Source organism: Spea bombifrons, chromosome 7 (assembly GCF_027358695.1).
Source record: "Spea bombifrons isolate aSpeBom1 chromosome 7, aSpeBom1.2.pri, whole genome shotgun sequence".
NCBI classification, from domain to species: domain Eukaryota; kingdom Metazoa; phylum Chordata; class Amphibia; order Anura; family Pelobatidae; genus Spea; species Spea bombifrons.
Window position 1 is genome coordinate 26,098,538 of NC_071093.1, and position 20,550 is coordinate 26,119,087.

General features: G+C 38.9%; 1 protein-coding gene across 1 annotated transcript in view; it reads right to left on the reverse strand.

Moving 5' to 3' along the window:
• Positions 1-211: 211 nt before the first annotated feature.
• Positions 212-20,550, reverse strand: part of RNF216 (ring finger protein 216) — a 76,042-nt gene continuing 55,703 nt past the window's right edge. Inside the window, exons 12-17 of the mRNA XM_053470675.1 lie at positions 20,352-20,500; positions 19,984-20,062; positions 10,640-10,737; positions 2,122-2,344; positions 1,298-1,367; positions 212-613 (exon numbers count right to left, since the gene is read on the reverse strand). Of these exons, the coding sequence (XP_053326650.1) occupies positions 297-613; positions 1,298-1,367; positions 2,122-2,344; positions 10,640-10,737; positions 19,984-20,062; positions 20,352-20,500 (936 nt within the window). The 3' untranslated portion in view covers positions 212-296. The remainder of the gene's footprint in view (positions 614-1,297; positions 1,368-2,121; positions 2,345-10,639; positions 10,738-19,983; positions 20,063-20,351; positions 20,501-20,550) is intronic.

Here is a 20,550-nt window from a genome sequence, read left to right on the forward strand (position 1 = left end):
TCCTTTTGGCAGCAGATGAGAAGGGAGAGAATGAGCGGTTAATTGACAACTAACCAGCACAAACATATATTAAGCCCACACAAGGGGCTTTCCGGTATTCTTCTTGGTAAGGTGCATTTTGTACAAAAAAGTCCTGTTGGGTACATGGATGCTTGAAGTATCCAAAACTATTTTGGCTGTTTTGTTTGTTAAAATGACCGTTACGCATTGCATACAATGTCTGAAAAGATGACATTCTGGTTTTGTTGTGCCTTTATCACTTTCTCTGCCTTACACCCATTCACCTTGGTGTGTTATTACTCACGCCTGGGTTGAGGTCCAAAGTGCATGGGAATGTTGGGCTCTAAGTCTATGTTAAGAGGTGGGAAATTGTAGTTCAAGCGTATGTTGGGAAGTGGAGGCACATAGGGAGCAGGTCTGGCACCCACATTCAGAGGGAGGTTATTGTACATGGGCTGTACAGGGGCCAATGGAAAAGCTTGGTGCAAAATAGGGAATGGCCGCATTTGAGGCTGGTTAAAGTTCTGAGGTCTTGCCTCTGGTATTTCAGTAATTTTGGCAATCTTGGGTGCATTCAATTCCATAGGAGGGCCTATTCTTTTGAAGCCTTTATCTGCCGACAAAGAAACGTAAATATATCATGTTAGGTAAAGGTGATCAAGTACTTGAACAATATGCTCAAATATGTCCTCGACACAACTTAAAAAAAACTGACCACCACAGACTGTTGAAACAATACAACTGGATCCCAAGAACTAATTACAGGCGGTTAAGTCCCAAATGTCACAGTTGGAGTGGGATGTCACAATAATGATACGCTGAGCATACAGTGCACGCTGTGGTGGCCACAAAAATGTATATATTATACACATAGTCATTATGTACATTTGGTACCGCCTATTTGTGCAGCTATATAGTGGAAGGTGCTCTATGCCAGATGTCTGCTCAGTACTGCAAAATATAAACAATTTACAAAAAGTCTAATCAAACCACCTTAATCTATGGCAGGTACACACACGGGCAATATGCATTCATAAACTAAACATTGTTGGCACTTTTCCTATTTGGTCCATAGAAATGCATGCCTTTTATCTCACATTGTAGACAACCACTTAATTGGTTCCAGCTTTAATTTTATGAAGCACTTAATAAAAAGGAGTACTACTGTACGTTTCACTAATAGAGGCAATCATGAGGAACGTCTCAAAACAAGTTCCATGTGTTTAATAGTTTTTTTTTTTTTATAAATCACAGTTTCATCTATCGCCTATATATATATATATAGGCTGACACATACCTCCTTTTTTCTGTCTCTGGTCATTTTCTGCTTCACTTTGAATGTCCTGAATTAACTTTTCATCATCTTGCTACGGGGTCAAAGACAAAAAGGTTAAGAAACTCAAATCTCTACAACATATAAGAACACCAAAAGCGCCCATCACATGGAATAAGCTGTAATCTGGCAAATTTCCTTTTACTTGCTCAAACAGAGCACTCACCTGGGTTTTTTTTTTAGGTTTCACCATTATAGCTTTAAGAACCTTCAGATGAGAAAGCGCTTCCAGGTATCTCGCTTAACTTGACACCTCCCTGAACTATGCAAGGACGTGTTGATTTATTGTAAGGAACATTTCTTAATTCTCCGTTATTAAAGTGGTTTCAGATGGTTGCTCATCAACATACAAACATCACCTCTAACTGGCTATTTCAGCACTATGTCCCACTAGAGAAAACTGTGACTAGTAGAAAGATGCAAAATCAGTATTAATCGTAGCTTAACATGTAGGTTTTCACAGGGAACACTTGCACATTTTCTGTAGTCATGTCTGTGGTTTATTACTTTGTTTCTGCAATCATGTTTCAACTTCATGAAGGAAAACATGGAAATATTCACTTCAGTTCAGAAATTAGGTGCAATATCAGATCATGTATCCTCAGTGTTTGCTATATTTTATTAAGGATTGAGAGCACATGCATTAACCAAGGTAACCAATTGATAAAAGGTATACTACAGTATTCATCCTGAAGACATTGTAAGGGAGGTTTTACCTCAACTCTAGTGTCTACAAGATTACCACAGAAAAAGGTCATCCACAAGAGAGATCATATGATTCTGCTTACCGATGGGTCTGTCCATAGAGAGCATCTAGTGCACTCACGGCAGGGTGCCCCAGGAGAATGAGGATGCTGGCAGAAGTGATCATAGCCATTGATGGGGGCTCGACAGAGGTAGCAAATCTGGGCTCCACAACGGCAAGCTATTCTATTGCAGCCTTCTGACTTAATAAGGCCAGTGAAACAGACATGGCATTTTCTTATGCAGGCTGCAGTCATTTTCTCCTCGCTGCATGGAAGACAACATTAAAGAACAAGCATAAGCACCAACTGATCACATTTTAATAACTTCTATTTTTGCTTATTTAAATTTCACATTTAAACGTTTCAGATCATCCAACTACTCTTAATCCCTTAACGACGACTTAATCCCTTAGTGACGTGACAAGTATGTCACGGAAAAAGTCACTTAACGACTAATTAACCCCTTAAGGACCAGGCTGTGTTTTACCTTTTGTACCATTGTGACCGAGGATGTTTTAACACTTTTGCGGTGTTCGTGTTTAGATATAATTTTCTCCTCACTCATTTAGTGAACCCACACAAATTATATGTTGTTTTTTTCAGGACAAGAAGGGCTTTCTTCAGATACCATTGTTTTGATCATATTATCTAATTTCCCATAAAAAAAAAAAACCAAACACATTTTCTGACTTTTACCCCAAAAATCTTTTACTCATCCAAAAAAGCTAATGAAACAACCTACTAAATATGTTCTACTATTTGTCCTGAGTTTAGAAATCCCCAATGTTTTTATGTTTTTTTTGCTTTTTTCTGCACGTTATTGAGCATTAAGTACAAGTAGCGTTTTGCTATTTCAAAACCATTTTTTCCAAATCTGGTAATTCGCCTCCTAAACGCTTTTTAGACATGGTCCATGATGCCAATCTCAGGCATCACTTTCTAAGCTTGTTTAAGTCTCATGACGTGTCAGGCACGTCATAGGTCGTTAAGTGACCGTTTTGCATGACGTGCTTGACCCGGCAATGGACGTTAAGGGGTTAAGTGCCTGGCAACCTACGATTGCTTTCATCGCTTAAATGGTGTTGCTGTAATGCCTCTATGTTGAGGCATTCAGCAACACCGAGGAGCCCAATCTTTTTGCTAGCTTTGTTTTAATTCAGCCACATTGGAGGGTTTTCAAACATGAGCTAGAATATGATTGAGATGCTTAAAAAAGCATCTCAATCATATTCTAGTCAGGACTTTGACTAGGTTTCTCTAAAAGTTTTATTTTGTTTCTTCTGAGCCATTCAGAAGGGGGCTTGCTTGAGCTTTAGGCCACAAACAGGACATTCTCCTTCAGGATTTTCCAGTAAAGAGATGAATTTATAATTCTATCAATTATACCTGGTCAACGAGGTCCTGAAACAGCAAAGCCCCACATCATCACACTACTATCACTGTGTTTGACTGCCGGTATGATGTTCTTAATCTGCAGAATATTATCCCAAAAGTCTTGAGGGTCATCAAGATGTTTTTTTGGCATATGTCAGATAAGCATTTATGGGTTTTTTGACCAACAGATTTCCACCGGACAACGCTCCCATGAATGTCTTTTTGTGGAATCGTGAACATTGACTGAGGCAAGCAAGGCCGGCAGTTCTTGACACATTAGTCTGGATTCTTTTGTGACCTTCTGGGTAAGAGGACATTTGGAAGGCCACCACACCTAGGAAGATTCACATGAATGTGGTTCACAGGAATCCCATTAACTTAGACAGGAAAGGGACGCAAAGCCATTTCTAATAGAGGTCAATGACTGTTTCTCATCTGTTCTTAAATGTCTGTAGTAGCATCATGTACTGCTTTTTGAGATGTTTTAGTGTACTTTACTTTGCAAAAAAGTTCTATTTAATTGATATTTAGATTAAACCCTGCTGGCAGTAACCATATCTGAGTGTCTCTAGTGAAATTGAGCCAATTATTAACTGAATTTGATTAATCAGTTGATTTAGTAACTAAGAGGCAATTACTTTTTCACATAGGGCCAGGTCACTGAGAAATTTTGGCATGAATGAAAGTTTTTTTTGACATTAAATATGTCTAAACTACTAAGGCTAAGTAATTCAGTATATTTTAGATAACTTAAGCATGTTGAATATTCAGCACATTTATTGTAATCATGTGTAAAATTGGCTACATTAATGGAAAACATGATTGTAATGGGAACAATGTATCTGTTTATGAATGCCAGTGGAACCATAATCGTTGAAGCTGACTTGCTTTTAGCATAGCATGTACATGGCCTTCTGCTCATTAGTGAACAGTTGTGTGTACACAGATCTTGCTTATGTACTGCACCTTGTAAAGGTGTTTTTTTTTATTCTTTACAGGAAATAAATGAAAAACTGCATATGTCTATAATAAGGGCCCTACCATAATGGATAATTAAATTGGAGATCTTTCATGAATAGCTTCCTGCTATTCTTGGTATGATCTGAAAGCATAGAAAAAATCTACAGTAGGAAAAACGTCCAGTGTTCCCAATTCCTGTTATGAACGTTAAAGCAAACAAAGCCGAAACTAGTATTTTTTTTGGAAATTTTTGACTCTTTATCATGTACCCTCACATGAAGAACTAAAGGCCCTTTAATCTCTACAAGACTCAGGATGCAATAGTACGTCCTGAGAGAATGTCTATCCAAGACACAGGATGTATATCCTGCACTGTTTTGGCGCGACAGGGAGCCGACGCCACAGGAAGCATCAGCCAGCGCAACAGACCCTTTAGTTATACGAGATACTAGAATTGTACAACAACCTCATTAGGATCTCTCTCCAATAAAGCTAGGACAATGTCCTAAAAATTAATAGTAAAAGGTGAAAAAAGGCCTTAAAAATGCCATTGCTCTGTAAATAGATGCAGCGCACTAGAAAGCATAACACCCCCCCACACTCCATATCGACAGTGTTATTATTGTACTCTTTGAACATTGCTTAACTAGATTATTTTTCAGCAGTGGCACCTATCACATGGGAGAAATTAAGCAGGTTGAATGACTCCATGAAAAGTAGTAGTAATACCATTCAGAATTAGCTTAGCGGTTTAGCGAGAAACAGAATACATATTTTATTTGTTTTAATCATCCAACAAGTTTTCTTCTCCCATAGGTTCCTTTTTACTTTAATTGGGACAGTATAATTTAGGGCTGCAACTAACAATTATTTTAATAATCGATTAGTTGGCCGATTATTTTTTCGATTAATCGGATAAAAAAATAAAAAAAATTTTTTATTTAAAATAATGTAATGAACAAACTAGGTGAATACCCAGCAGAATTAAAAAAAACTTAAAATGTACACTTTCATCTCTTTATCACAATGGCATTTCTCTATTCACCTTCTTATTTTAATGACATAATAATAAAAGCTACAAGAACCCAAACACAGTGTTTCTCAAACTAGGTTTTAATACAAAGTTATTAGTAAATATTAATTCATATGTTAACTATTTTTCAATAAAAACTATGAGAAAAAGCCTTGTTTATATTTTATTATTTGCCAAACTGCCCCCAGTTATGCACATCTGACCCCCAGCTTGCAACTCTGGCATATAGGAGGTATAAGGCATATCTGGGGGCAGAGATTCCACCGTGCCCCCTGATATGCCACTGTGGCCCCGATATGCCTTATACTCCTTATATGCCAGTGTTAGGCAACTGAGCCCCCTGATATACCTTATACCCCCAGATAAGCCTAATATTGATATGCCTTATACCCCTATATGCCACTGTGCCCCTGATATGCCTTATAACTTCCAACATGCCACTCGCCCCACTATAACTAACCCATAAACCACACTGCCTCTCTCCCCGACTCCCATACGCCACACTGCCTCTCTCCCCGACTCCCATACGCCACACTGCCTCTCTCCCTGACTCCCATACGCCACACTGCCTCTCTCCCCGACTCCCATACGCCACACTGCCTCTCTCCCTGACTCCCATACGCCACACTGCCTCTCTACCCGACTCCCATACGCCACACTGCCTCTCTCCCCGACTCCCATACGCCACACTGCCTCTCTCCCCGACTCCCATACGCCACACTGCCTCTCTCCCCGACTCCCATACGCCACACTGCCTCTCTCCCCGACTCCCATACGCCACACTGCCTCTCTCCCGACTCCCTGGTGTCTTGTGAACCTCTATAAAAATCAATTCGACTAATCGATAATGAAAATCGTTAATCGATAATGAAAATCATTGACATCGATTAGTTGTTGCAGCCCTAGTGTAATTTACCTTAACTCTCCAGAACCCAGTTGCTAAGATGATTTTAGTAAATTAACATTAACCCCTTAATGACAAGACTGTTTCTTACTCATAGTACATTTTGGGACAAAGGCTCTTAACATTTTTCAGTGTTGCTGTTTAGCTGTAATTTTTCTTCAGGGCTTTCTTTAGATACCACTATTTCTATCATATTATCTAATTTACTATAAAAAAAAAAAAAAGATAAAATATGGTGATTTTTTGTTAAAAAAAAATCTGTTACTCATCTGCAAAAACTAATGAAAAATAGATTCTAAATAGATTCAACTATTTGTCCTGAGTTTAGAAATACTCAATGTTTTTATGTTTTTTTTCTGCACGTTATAGGGCAATAAGTACCAGTAGCGTTTTGCTATTTCAAAACCATTTTCTCCCCCAAGCTGGTCATTCTGCCCCATGTGCTATTTAGGGTATCTTTGAAGCCAGCCAATGCAATTTACCCCATCAAACCATATATTTTTAAAAACTAGACACCCCAAATTATTCCAAATGCTGGTATTTTAACCATTTCCATGCACTCGTTCTACCATCAGCCTTTGTCAAACTTTATGGTAGTAAAACATTTTTGTATTTTTTTCCCCCCACACACGTTGCACTCCAGGTATAAATTTACCAAACCTAGCGTATGTCACTGCCAAACAACACCCCAATATGTGTTCTGCAACATCTCCTGAGTACGATACCCCACATGCATGGTTTGTTAGGTTGTTCGGGGACTAAAAGGCCCTTTTTGAGAGGTGTATATTTTTCAAATTGGAATTTTGACTTGTCAAAAAGCCTGCGCACATATTCTATTTCAATTTACCCCATCAAACCAAATATTTTTGAAAACTAGACACCCCAAGTTATTTGAAATGCTGGTATTTTACCCCTTTCCATGCACTAAGTTTACCACCAGCCTTTGTATTTTTTTCACACACGTTGTACTTCAGGTATGAATTTACCGCTCCTGGTATGTCCGTGTCAAACAACACCCCAATATGTGTTCAGCATCTCCTGAGCGCAGTGATACCCCACATGTATGGGTTTCTTGGGTTATTTGGGAGGTAAAAGGCCACCTTTGTGAGGTGTGTATTTTTTTTGCCTTTTTTGTCAGTCTGTGTCCACGTCCCATATTTGGGACATCTTTGAAGCCGGCCAATTCAATTTACCCCATCAAATCATACATTTTTTTTTTTTTTTTTTTTTTTTTTTTAAGACTAGGAACTCAATGGGCATTTATAATGCCAATATTTTAACTCTTTCCATGCAGGAATTTTTGTGAAGATATAGCGTGAATTGTAGGACTTCATAAAAAAATTTTTTGGGTGACAGTGGGGAATTATTTTTACATGTTACCATATTTTTTTTGTAATTTTTATTTTTTACTAATTACACTGATTAGTGAGCAGGGCTCCATTGACCTTGCATGGTTGAATGCAGTACCTGCAGGAAGAGCTCAAGAGTTCTCAAGAGGGTCAACGGCAACGTCATTTACACGATGGCGTTTGTGGTTGCTCTTTGGAGCATTCACAAGGCTATCGGGGTAGGGGGTTGTGTTGCTATATACCGATATCGAGGCATGTCGGCAACACAGTTTATGCTTGGGAAGCAGGGGCGGGCTGGGCCGGGGGGCAATTGCCCCCCAGGCCGCCCGAAATCTAATCTAAACGGCCGCTGGGTGCTGATGCTGCCGGCCGGTGCTACTTTAATACTTTATTTGTTTTTAATATGGCAAGCCGATCCGGCATATTAAACAAATTAAAAAAAAAAGGATTAAAGTAGCTCCGCCCGGTGGCATCAGCACCCAGCGGCCGTTTAGATCAGTTTTCCAGCAGTCTGATGGCCGCATAGTGATGGGAGCAGCGTGAGGGGTGAAAGGTGAGTGCGAGGGGGCGGAGCCACTTCATTTGACTTGCCCCCAGGCCTTTTCTTTTGGGGAGGGCTTTCCTTCCCGGATCCAGGTCAGCCTCGCTTGTGAGGCTTCTGTGGATGCTGCAAAGCTGCTGATCGCGGCGGTGCAGCTGTTTAAGAGCAGCCCGTACATGTACAGGCTTTGTCGTTAAGGGGTTAATTTATATGCTGCTCCACTTCATAAGTATTCTATTTTACTCATGTGATCCGCATAACCACAAAACATGTGATTACAATAGAGATGGTAGAGAGGGTGGGTAAATGGATCCAGGAAAGTAGTCAGGAGGGTTCTTTTAAGTTGGGATACTGCCCAGATGCATAATTTGTGAATGAAGACATTTAGCTGAGGATGTGCAGACAGGATATCCCAACAATAATCAGTATCTGTTAATGATACAGATTGGATATCACCATCTTTTTATGGCCAGTTCCAAACAGTTTATAAAGTGAGTAACAGTAACTGGTTAATGCATTTACTAGCATATACTCAGTTTGACATTAACAATTAACATGAAAAGCAGCCCACTACGATGATTAGTGCATAATAAAACAATTTGACAATTCAAATGTATCATTATATATAATTTTGCTAAAACTGTAGCTGCGTTTTCAAAAATGTATATTCAGCCGTCAACCTCAAACAAATGATAACTTCCCCTGCTTCTTAGTTGTATTAGCACCGACACCAGACAAATGCCTGCACAGGCACACAGTGGCCATGTGTAACAGGATGCTTGCTGGAAAAAAAAAAAGTTTAAAAAAAAAAAAAAAAAAAAGATGTTACAACATTCAGGAAGCACAGCTTCCCCTTCCTCAATTAACAGGAAGAGTTGTTTTTGTAGATGAGCTCAGCGTTTCTTTCATTGCACAGCTGCTGGCATCTGCCTCCAGAACTGTCTAAATAAACACGGTATTGGAGCAATCTTAAAAATAACCTGTATTTAGTGTGGTTTATTGTATAATTCTACAACCTAATAAGGTTAGGTAGTTGAATATAACTAGCAATTCTCCTGCAAAGTGGTAAAAGTGGTGCAATCGGTATAGCAACCAATGGAATTTTTAGTGCTGATGGTGCAAACCTGCACCAGTATTGCTCATTGTACTTTACCTTCATTGTTTTATAGTTGGTGCTAATCGCTAAGCCTGCTCTAAGAAAAATATTCTCTCCAGAGCTTGGAAAAATACATATTCATAACCCCAATTGTTTACCATGTCATCGTAAACATAATTAAATAGTGTCAATAATTTCCCTTAACTAAAGTTCATCTCCAGAGAGTGTTTATGTGCTTTGTTTGGATGGCTCAGTAATAACACAGGATGTTACTATGTTAATAGTACCGTATTGGCCCGAATATAGGCCGCACTTTGAGTCTTTAAAGTGGGGGTGCGGCCTATATTCGGGGTCTAGCGCCCGACGCCCGGGACATGCAGTTCCGGGAGCCGGGCAGGCAGCAAGGTTAGGATACAGCTCTCCGATGCGCTCTGACAGCCTCCCCTGTCGGCACTTTCCACTGGGGGAGTGCCAGCACGGGAGATTGTCTAGGCGCATTGTGCAGACGTTCACCGGCAGCGACGATGAGCGTGAACGACCTCCGCTGCCGGCACATGTGCTCGATGTGCTTAAAAAATCTCCCTTGCCGGGAATTCCCACGAGGGGAACGTCTGCACGATGCGCTTAGACAATCTCCCGTGCCGGCCCCGGAAGTTGTCTACGCGTATTGCGTAGGTGTCCCCTGCCGGACCCGCAAGACACACGGGAGTCTGCTTTCGTACGTCGTGGGGGGGGTCATCTTGGGGGCAGAGTGGCAGTATATATATCGGGTGGAGGGCAGAGTGGCAGCATATCTCGAGGGGCAGAGTGGCAGCGTATCTCAGGGGGGGCAGAGCGTCAGTATATATCGGGTGGAGGGCAGAGTGGCTGTATATATCGGGTGGAGGGCAAAGTGGCAGCATATCTATTCTACGTTTTCTTTAACTAAGAAAAAATGTTCCTTAAAAAAGCACCTAACTTTAAGGGCGCAGCCTATATTCGGGTGCGGCCTATAGCCGAGCCAATACGGTATCTGTTCGGTTTAATCATAGCCTAATAGTAGCCCTCTGAGGTAGGGTTTACATTTTGGACATTGGAATTTTGTTAATAAAATGTATTTTTATTCCTATCAATTTTTGCCACTGGTGAGGGTGTTGATGTATGGTCTATTTTGCTACTGGTGTTACATGAATACCATCAACAAATCTGTGTAAGTTACACACGCACATTACATACATAAGTTCATGTACAAAAATTTGTGTTTACTTCCTCTATTATGGGAAGAAGCACACTCAGCCTGGCACAGAAATGGTTGTCCACTCACATGAATGTTCGGTACTTAACATCATCACTTTCTGCAAGTTCTTCGCAGGTGAGATTTGCATGCTCCTTCCACGACTTTTGGCACTTCTTGCATGTTTCCTGAGAAATACAAAAATGTGTTTAAATGACACAAAAGAGCTTTGCAAAGTAAAGCAGCAGAAAGCGATCAGGAGATTATGAGTGAATTTCTATGATGTGTGTGTTGTATAATATGCACATATACACACAGCCCAGGTATCTATTGGCTAAAAGTATTGCAACATGTAGCAATTAAGCATTCATTCAGCGCAGATACAACCAGAGGAAGGAGTGTTACAAGGAGAAGGAGGGTGGTAAACTCATTTCATGGTCATGGATTCTTTGTTCTTAGCTGGGTGAGGTCTGAGACTTTATAAAACAGATGACATGGCAAGTGCAATTACTTGCTTACTAGCAACTTGGATTTTGTACTATTCCATATCTTTGCTGCATTTATACACATTTTCCCGCTCTTAGAGCTACATACATAGCTTTTCCTTTAATATCTTTTCTCCTTTTTATCAGCACTTACATAGACTATAAAAACAACCACCATGAGAACAACACAGCCTAAATAACGAAACACCCGAACATTGAGGAGCGAACTTTACAAGGTGCAGAACACAAACAAGATCTGTGCACACACAACTGTTCGCCAATGAACTTTGCTAAAAATCAGTTAGCCAAGAGTCAACTCCGATTATGGTCCCACTGGCATTCATAAACCGAATCACTTTTTTCCCATCAATGTAGGCAATTTTAAACATGATTACAATAACTAATGTGCTAAATATTCAGCATGCTAAAGTTATAAGTTATCTAAAATATGCTGAATGACTCAACCTTAGTAGTTTAGACATGTTCAATGCCCAAAAACTTTAATGCTTAATTGAATTCATTTTACTTAATTTCTCAGTTAAAGCACAAACAATGGAAAATACAATACAAGTTCGCTCAGACATGACCACCAACCACATCAATGACAACAAAAATGACATCCTCAATCACAGTGATTACATGACAAATATCATCAATGCCTTCATCAATTATCTTACCAACACCACCATTGGTGACAGCAAAAATAAGACAACTACCGAAAATAAGACATACCCAAAAAATAAGCTGTAGCAGGATTCCTAAGCATTTGCGCAATATAAGCCATACCCCGAAAATAACACATGAACGGCTGTGAGCGGGATTGAAAGTGGCACCCGGGCCGCTTCCTCCCGCCCCGGCGCCTAATATGAAGTTAAAGGGGCCAGTGTTGACACACCACGCCGCCCAATGGTAGTGCCTCAGTACTTCGTCCCACATCTTAAAAAGGGTTTTGGTATTGCCTGGGTTCAATATACATGGGTCATTAACAATGTGGGTCTCTCTCATTGTTGTACCATACTTAATAAAAATAAGACATCCCCTGAAAATAAGCCATAGTGTGTCTTCTTGAGGAAAAATAAATATAAGACAGTGCCTTATTTTCGGGGAAACACTAAAACATTAAAACCACAAAAGATCCAGCGACATCCGGTCACACTAACTTTACACTTAAGTAGCACTTTAGTTCAATCCAGAGCACAAACATGTGCATATATCCTTGGCACACTCCTTGTCAAGACACCAACCCATGTACTACCCCTTTGTCTTCCGTCAATGGGATTCACCATCCAGTAGCAATTTTAAAGATTGATATATAAAATTGTACTTCACTACAATAGAGAGACTGGCGTTGCCAGAAACTACATCAATATCCTCCTAATAGCAGTAATGCACCAATAACCACTAAATGCTTTAATACATTAAAATAAGTAAAATCAAAATAAAATATGTTGTACTGCATGCAGTTTTAATTTCAATCTAGCAATCCTCCTAATCAAACAATAAATGAGTGACCCTGGTAGCCCTCTGTCATTTGCAAAAGGCACTTGGGGGAGCAAAATTAATTTCTAAGAACTTTTATCTTGTACGTCCTAGCGTCGGTGCATTTAACTGATAAATTAAGTTTGGCATCAAGAAATGGATCGCCATCAAAGCACCAGAACACTCTGTCCAGAAGAGCACAGTGCTAGGAACCGCTAAGATACTGAGCGGAACGCTCAAACTCCCAAGCCTCTGGCAAAGGACCCGGGGCTGAGGGGGAAAAACACAAAAAACAAAAGGACTAACATTCCATTTTAAGGACAAGCTTTTGAGAGTATAAACCTCCCTTTGTCAAGTCAATAGCTATACTGATCACAAACATCTAAGTGATGTATGCAGTATAGAGGTTAAGGAGCAGGATAGAGACTGATAAGGTACAGGTCACAGCAGTTTAAGGTGGTTGTAAATTAGTTTAGTGAGTGTGAGAAGAGTTTGGGGTTACTGAGACCATTTATTGTACTTAGACAATGTTTGCAGCCATTCTTTGTAACCCTCTGGGTCCAAATAATGCCAGACTGATATAACAGTTATAATAATGCATGAGGCTATTGTATTACAGAGGTTTGGATGGGAACAAATAAGTCAGTTTATACCCAGAGCTCTCACTATTCCTGTCTAAATACATTTGAGAGATGAAATCTGTGTAGGCTTGTCAGCCTCTTAATATTGTGTCACTACCTTCCATCTCTGCAAGCCTTTGAGATGTAGTAAAAGAGCATGAATAAACACTTAAGTTTTGCTAACATTATTGCTCATCACACACACAAAAATATACTTCAATGGGAAGCACCTTTTACCACTTCCTTCAATTCAGCCCTGATTGTATTGTTCATAAAAATGATCACGTTATTTTGAATTTTTTGTGTACAAAGTTGAATGAACACATGGACAAGCGTGAACAGGAGTGAATATATTTAACAGGGTAAATGGAACTCTGATATTATAAAGGTCATGCCAAATGGTAATTTCAGTCACCGCAACCCGAACCCTTTTTTTTTCCAGCAAATGCCAAACTTGCTTTAGAAAAGGGGTTGTTCTAAAATAGTACAAAATCAATTAAAGGCTCATTAGTCTGGCAGCTGTTGATCCTTTTGTTCACATTTCCTCCCAGGGGTACATCAGTCAAAGCTCTTGCATAGCTTAGGGGTTAGGAGTGCTGTAACAGCCACATATGGAATTAGATTTGAAGAACCCATATCAGAATTATTTACGGTATGTGTATCACCAGACAAAACAGTTTTCAAAAAACTGATTTCTGACACAAACATCTTCAACAAAAACATTTTGGCAGTTTTATTAATATTGATCAGAAAACTTCAGCTATGCACATTAAAAAGATGCATATGCTAAACAAAACAAAGTATTTGGGAGTTAAATTGGGTGGTCTAACCTTCTTTCATGGAAAATTGCCAACTCTAGTCCTTCCGAGTTACGTTTACTACATCAGCCATTATTTTCAGAAAATAAGTTTAAACTCACAGAACTTAAGTAATTAAGTCATGCACGTGCGCTGGAGGGACATATGAAACATATAGGGGTCCCGCTTTAGTAAGCCCCTGCTTAGTGTCCATCCATATTATTTCCATAAGAAGCACTCAGCAGAGCTGCCTGGACTCTCCCTTGTCACTTATTCAGCATGCTAGACTGTCTGGTAGACTAGCTTGCCAAGGATTTTTCATCTGTAATGAAAAGCCAATACTACCCTACTTACACTATGCTGGAAGGGAGTGCAGAGAACAATTCACAGATTTGCTAGAGCCAAGTAAAGCACACAGTTTATTAAACAGACTATGTAACTAGTAATGTATCACTTTCCATTTAGTTTATCACTGCATGAATTGTTAGATCTATATTAGAGAAGACTTCACTTCTAATGTAATTTTTTTTAAAAAAGTTAAAATAAAAAAATGCTTCATACATTTTAGAAGCCATACTGCATAAAAATAGAGTGCAATGCCGTGGCACTCAGCATCCACAACCACAGGGTGGCTAAATCAGCATTTCACCATAACATGTTCTAGTGTGTGCATGCAAAAATATAAATTGACAAAGTGCCAAAATTAGCAACAAGGACCCAACTTCCATAACTTCTTACCAGGCCCTGGTAAAGTGTGACAAAGGGGAAAGTATCATCACTCCAATACATATATTTCTCAAGAGAAAATTTACACCACACTATAGTCTCAGAAACAGAGTGCTTAATATGTAAAACAAAAGATTAAAGAATGGTCCAGGTCAATATAGAACATACAATCACTAGTGAGCAATGGTAATAGCTATAGGAAGACAGAGCAGTAGCATACAGTTACATGTCTGCCATTAACCCACTTGAAGTCATAATGACTTTTGGCTACAGTAAATGCACTGTGATGACATGGAACATCATGGTTTTAAGTGATCAATGCAATAACCACGATAATCCCACAGGAACCAATTGTTAATGCATGCGATCAATGTGATTAAGAAATTGTTCAGAATCCCACTTATACCTATGCCCCCTCGCCAAACATCTGGCACATCATACATACATCAATGCTGGCTCAGGAAGTATTCTAGGGGGCGGTAAGTGATACAACATATACTTGGAGTGCTCCTTTAAGATGTTATATATAGCCAGAAACAATTGTTGCTATGTAATATAATTAATAAAATAAAAAATAAATAAATAAATATATAAAAAAAAAAAAAAAAAAAAAAACTTACATTGCAACAAATGCTTATTGCACAACTGAAGCAGTGTAGCAAAATATTTTAACATACAAATTACTGCAATGGTAATGAAGTGCCATTTCCCATAACATTTAACATGGCTGCTGTATAAGTGTACAACGGCAATTGTACATCTTCTTCCAAGAAAATATTAAGGGTCAAATTAGTCACAGCGAAGAGGAAATAGCACTCAACAGCTGTCCCCCATTGAAAAAGAGAATTAAAAATTAATCGTCAACAGTTGCTACTTAAAGAATACCCCTCCAAATGACGTATTACTAGATTTAGCGTTCAGAGAGTACAAACCAGTCTTTAGTAACTAGTATTAGTCTTGTTATACAAGTGTGGTTTGCTAGCCCATACATGTTCACTTCACCTTATGTTACATGGATCTATATCCTAATTTTAGTTTATAACTATTATAAGTGAAACATTTAGGACCATTTGTCAATGCTAGCCTATTCCTCTAATCTAACAGCCATCCGAATTGATGTTTAACTGCCTAATTTGAAATACCCTGGGGTGTCTAGTTTTCAAAAACATATGGATTTATAAGGCACATTGAATTAGCTGGCTTCAAAGATGGCCCATTTAGGACACGGGGGCAGTAGGACCAGATGTCAAAGTTCCAAGATGAAAAACACGAACCTCCCAAATAACACATGTGGAGTATCACTGTACTCTGGAGATGTTGCTGAACAGATATTGGGGTTTTGGGTGACAGTGATATATACCAGGAGCTATTAATTCATACCTGAAGTACAATTTGTGTAAAAATTTTGGCAAAGGCTGGTGGTAGAATCTCATGCATGGAAAAAGTTAAAAATACCAGCATTTGAAATACTTTGGGGTGTTTCATAGGGTAAATTGTATTAGGCAGCTTCAAAGATACCCAAAATAACACATGGGACAGAATGACCAGATTTGGAAACAAATTGGGTTTGAAATAGCAAGAAACTACTTGTACTTATTGCCCAATAACTTGCAGAAAAAAAAGAAAAAACCTCAAAAACACTGGGTATTTCTAAACTTAGGACAAATAGTAGAATCTATTTAACAGTTTTTTTCATTAGTTTTTTGGGATAAGTAAAACATTTTTCAAATAAAAGTTAGAAAGGGTGTTTTTTTCCCATATTTTATCTTTTTTTTATAGTAAATTAGACGATATGATTAAAACAATGGTATCTGAAGAACGCCTTTCTTGTCCTGGAAAAAACATAACTTGTGTGGGTACACTAAATGGGAGAGGACAAAATTACAGCTAAACACGAGCACCACAAAAGTGTTAAAACAGTCTTGGTCCCAAAGGGTAAAAAAAATAAACAGGCTGGCCCTTAAGTGGTTAATCTGTCAATTTTATATTTTGTATGTATGACTGATTTGGTTATAATAAAAATAAAAAGACTAAAAATAAAACTGTAAAAAGGTTCTGGGCAAGAAGATTATGCTACTCACATTTAAAGGGGCAGTAATGCTTAGATTCTTTTCAGGCATCTGTCAAACAAAACAGCTTGCTTCCCTGATTCCTGTGTTAGCCCTAAATAAATGGTGTATCACTTAGTGAACCAAATTGTGGGTGGAAGCAAAGTGCATAAGCACTGGGAATAAACATTCATAAGCTTACGTTCCCTGCATAGTGTTATTATTAGTCTTATTTAGACTCAGTTAAGCTAAGGCTAATATCAGACAGTGCAGTTATTTCTTGTATATATTAAATACTCTAAAGAACTAAGATTGGCAAATAGAGCCTGCAACTTGGACGATTTTCTGGGTTTGATCACAGCTGCTATTGCAGGTAACTGCTACACATTATGAGTCATATGCTGAGTCAGGCTTGTTTACAGAAGTACACAATAGGCTCTTTACATATAACATAGCCGGACATTACTGCAGAGCATTAGGACCAATGTGTCCCATTTCACAGCACCACATGTATTATTTATCTTATCCTAATAAGGAAGAAATGCTAATAGCTCCATTTATAACTACACTAGAAACAAGACCATCTGAATTTTAGAAGGAAGCTGAATTTATTTGAAAAAACAGGCTGTGTGACCAACATCTTCATAGAAGCCTGTTTTTTTCTGAAACAATGGCAGGATGAAACAGTCAATACCAGGGATTCGGTCATGTTACAAAGAAACTGTTTGCTCTTAGTAATATGCATTACCATGAAAGCTGAAGTTTCCCCGAGAGGTTCCTTTAAACTTACTTGGCACCCCTGCATGGGGGATTCTGGAGACTGCCCCTTTGCTGCCTCTAGCCATCTACTATGCAGGAGATGTTTTTATCTAAACACATCTCCTGGCATGTGACACACTTACCATGCTCCAGCACTGGCATGGAGAAACACACAGGGGTCTAATAAGACCACCCAGTCTGCATGCATACACAGAAATCGCTCTCACTGATTTCAGTGGAAGCGCATTCCTAGCAATGATTGTTTCAATCAGCCAACCAGTGGCAAGAATTGTTAGCCACAGATGAAGCATAACTTCGTGAGCTGTTCAGCTCTGGGGGAAATATGGATCTATCTAATAATATTGGTTTGACACAGCTGTGTGCTATTGGTTCGTGCATTACTTTTATTAGTAGTTGTTCGAATAAACACACACTGTAATTCAAGCCTCTTAATCTGAACCCAAAATGATTATTATAAACCCCAAAGACAAACCCTGAATAAAGTCATTTTAAACCACTTGCAAAGAACCATGAGAAGCTGTGTTAAGTCTTTCACAGAACACTCAATAAATGTAATAACAAAAAAGTGCAACTTTCTTTAGAAGCTTTTATTTGCTACAGTGAAAATAAATCTACGCTGTAGTCATGTGGAAGAAGTTGAGGACATTGAAACGTTGAAATGCTTTTCAAATATCTTGCATTAGGGAATCTGAACATAATTTAATCTGATGATTAAATATGTACTTCCGGGCAGAGTCTGACTTAAATTCCGCTGCTAGGCTCCTCTTCTGCTTCCCCCCTCTGTGAAACTCTCCACTGGCTCCCAATTACCTTTAGAATCAAATTTAAAATCCTGGTACTGACATATAAGGCCATCCATAATACTGTTCCTCCATACATTTCTGACCTCATTAGCAAATACTCTCCTACTCGATCCCTACGTTCTTCCCATGGGCTAAAGCTCTCCTCCTCACTTATCACCTCTTCCTTTTCCCGTCTACAAGATTTCACTCGAGCTGCCCCATATCTCTGGAATCTACTCCCAAGGAACCTTCAGCTTTCACCCTCCCTCCCAGCATTCAAGAAACATCTAAAAACCCACTTCTTCAGAGAAGCATACCATCTTAGCTGCTAGAACTTCCTTGTCATCAATACAACCACCACACTACCTCTCACCCTTTCTCTATGCCTTATGTTTGTCACCTTATGTTTTGCTGGTCCATTGCAGGGGGGAGTCTCTGATGACTGCTGTAGGCTTCCATGCCTACAGGAATTATCAAAGGGCTTGTGGGGGCTCGTTTCTGCTGTTGCTGGTCTGCTGGGCAGACAGCAGCAGTGCCCCCGCGTGGTGACGTGGGGCATTTTTTTGTGGACGTAAGAGGCTCACAAACTCCTAAGCGCCAGGACAAAATTCTGAGTCGCCATGGCGACCTGGCGCCTGGGATTTGTCGAGCCCTGACTTAAGTGTAGCATGTTGGTGTGTCTGTTACAGTAAGGCGTTAGTGTTTGTTACAGTATGATGTTAGTGTGTTTAAATGTTTGAATTTTTATGGTGTAAAATACCCCTTAAATAAAAGCTTCTAAATTTTTTGGTTGGCTCCTAGATCTAACCCAAATTTGTTAACCCCTGATAGAAGCAATGTCTGTAGTAAAAACTGGTCTAAAAATAATAGATAACAATTTTACGCATTTAGAACATTTTAAAACACAAGTTTCATAGAAAAAAACTATACTATGCATTAACCAAGAAACATGAAATGAGAAGGATAATAGTGATAAAACGAAACGAAGTATTAAAAATCACACGTCTATGTTCAGCTTTAATGAAGTTTAATGAAGTTCACCTGGCATAGGGCAGTGAGAACCTGTCTAGTTTGCCATCCATACATTCTTGACAACTGTGCTATTTGGTATAAAAAAAACCATAGTGGAACAAATTAGATACCAAATAAACTGAGGCTTGTGAAAGACACCAATGAACTAGTGCAACTGTATCACAAATCCCACAGCGCCACCTAAAGGCAACACTGAAATTACCAAGCTATATATTCAAAGATGGTCCGAAAAATTCACCAAGGATGAAAGGGAACAGGAAATAAATACCAGTTATTTCACATATTAAGTCAAAATATCTAGATTGGATTTCTTACTGATTCCATTGTTCACGTTGACCAGCATAAAGAAAAAGAAAAATGTGAAAGGTTTCAGATGCTTATGTAGGTGAAAATTGTATATATGGAATCTTTTTGTTGCAAAAATGAATTACTATAACAGATTCTCACGCCAACAAGACAAAACAGATCAACATTTACAAAATGTTGCTAGATTTACACATTAGCCTTCCAGCTGTGTCAAAACTTTGGACTGTGAAAGACATTATATTTCTAAAGCTATAGACAGACTGTGACTATTGGCTACGGTAATTTAAAAGAACATTGTATTACACTCCAACAGAGGGTACAAATGCAAAAAAAACCAAAAAATAACTCTTTATGGCTATACCAAACATTAATAGCCTACCTTTCTGCAGTGAGGATTTGGGCAACTAAATCTGTCAACATCCATATCTAACAGAGCTGGGAAATTGCAAGATGGACACCTGCAGAACAAGGTCAAGAGGACATGCTACAGTACAACGTGGTAGAATATGACCAGTATAAAAAGAAAAATACTTTAAACGCCAATTGTAAATTTATCTTTGTATTTGTGAAATATACCCACAATGTTACAATAGCTATAACTTGCTGTCATTTTAAAAAATGATTTCAAATTATATTCCACAACATAGCTTCCTAAAAGTGCTTTCCTTTTTAGTAATTATTCTTGTTTTATTATTATTATTATTTAAACAGAGTAGGGAAATGAAACAATTATATTACACAGTTTACCTGACAAGCTGATCTGCACATGCTGCAGAGATGTCCTCTTCAGCCTTCCGCTCGTAGTACTTCTGGAGAATATTTTCTGGAAGTACTTTCTCTAACTCACTGGTTGGAAAGTCACAAGTGCATGTCCCTTCCAAGCAGCTCAAATTGGGCTGGGACAAAAGGAGATCTAGATCAGCTCAACAGAAACAATCTTCCAATA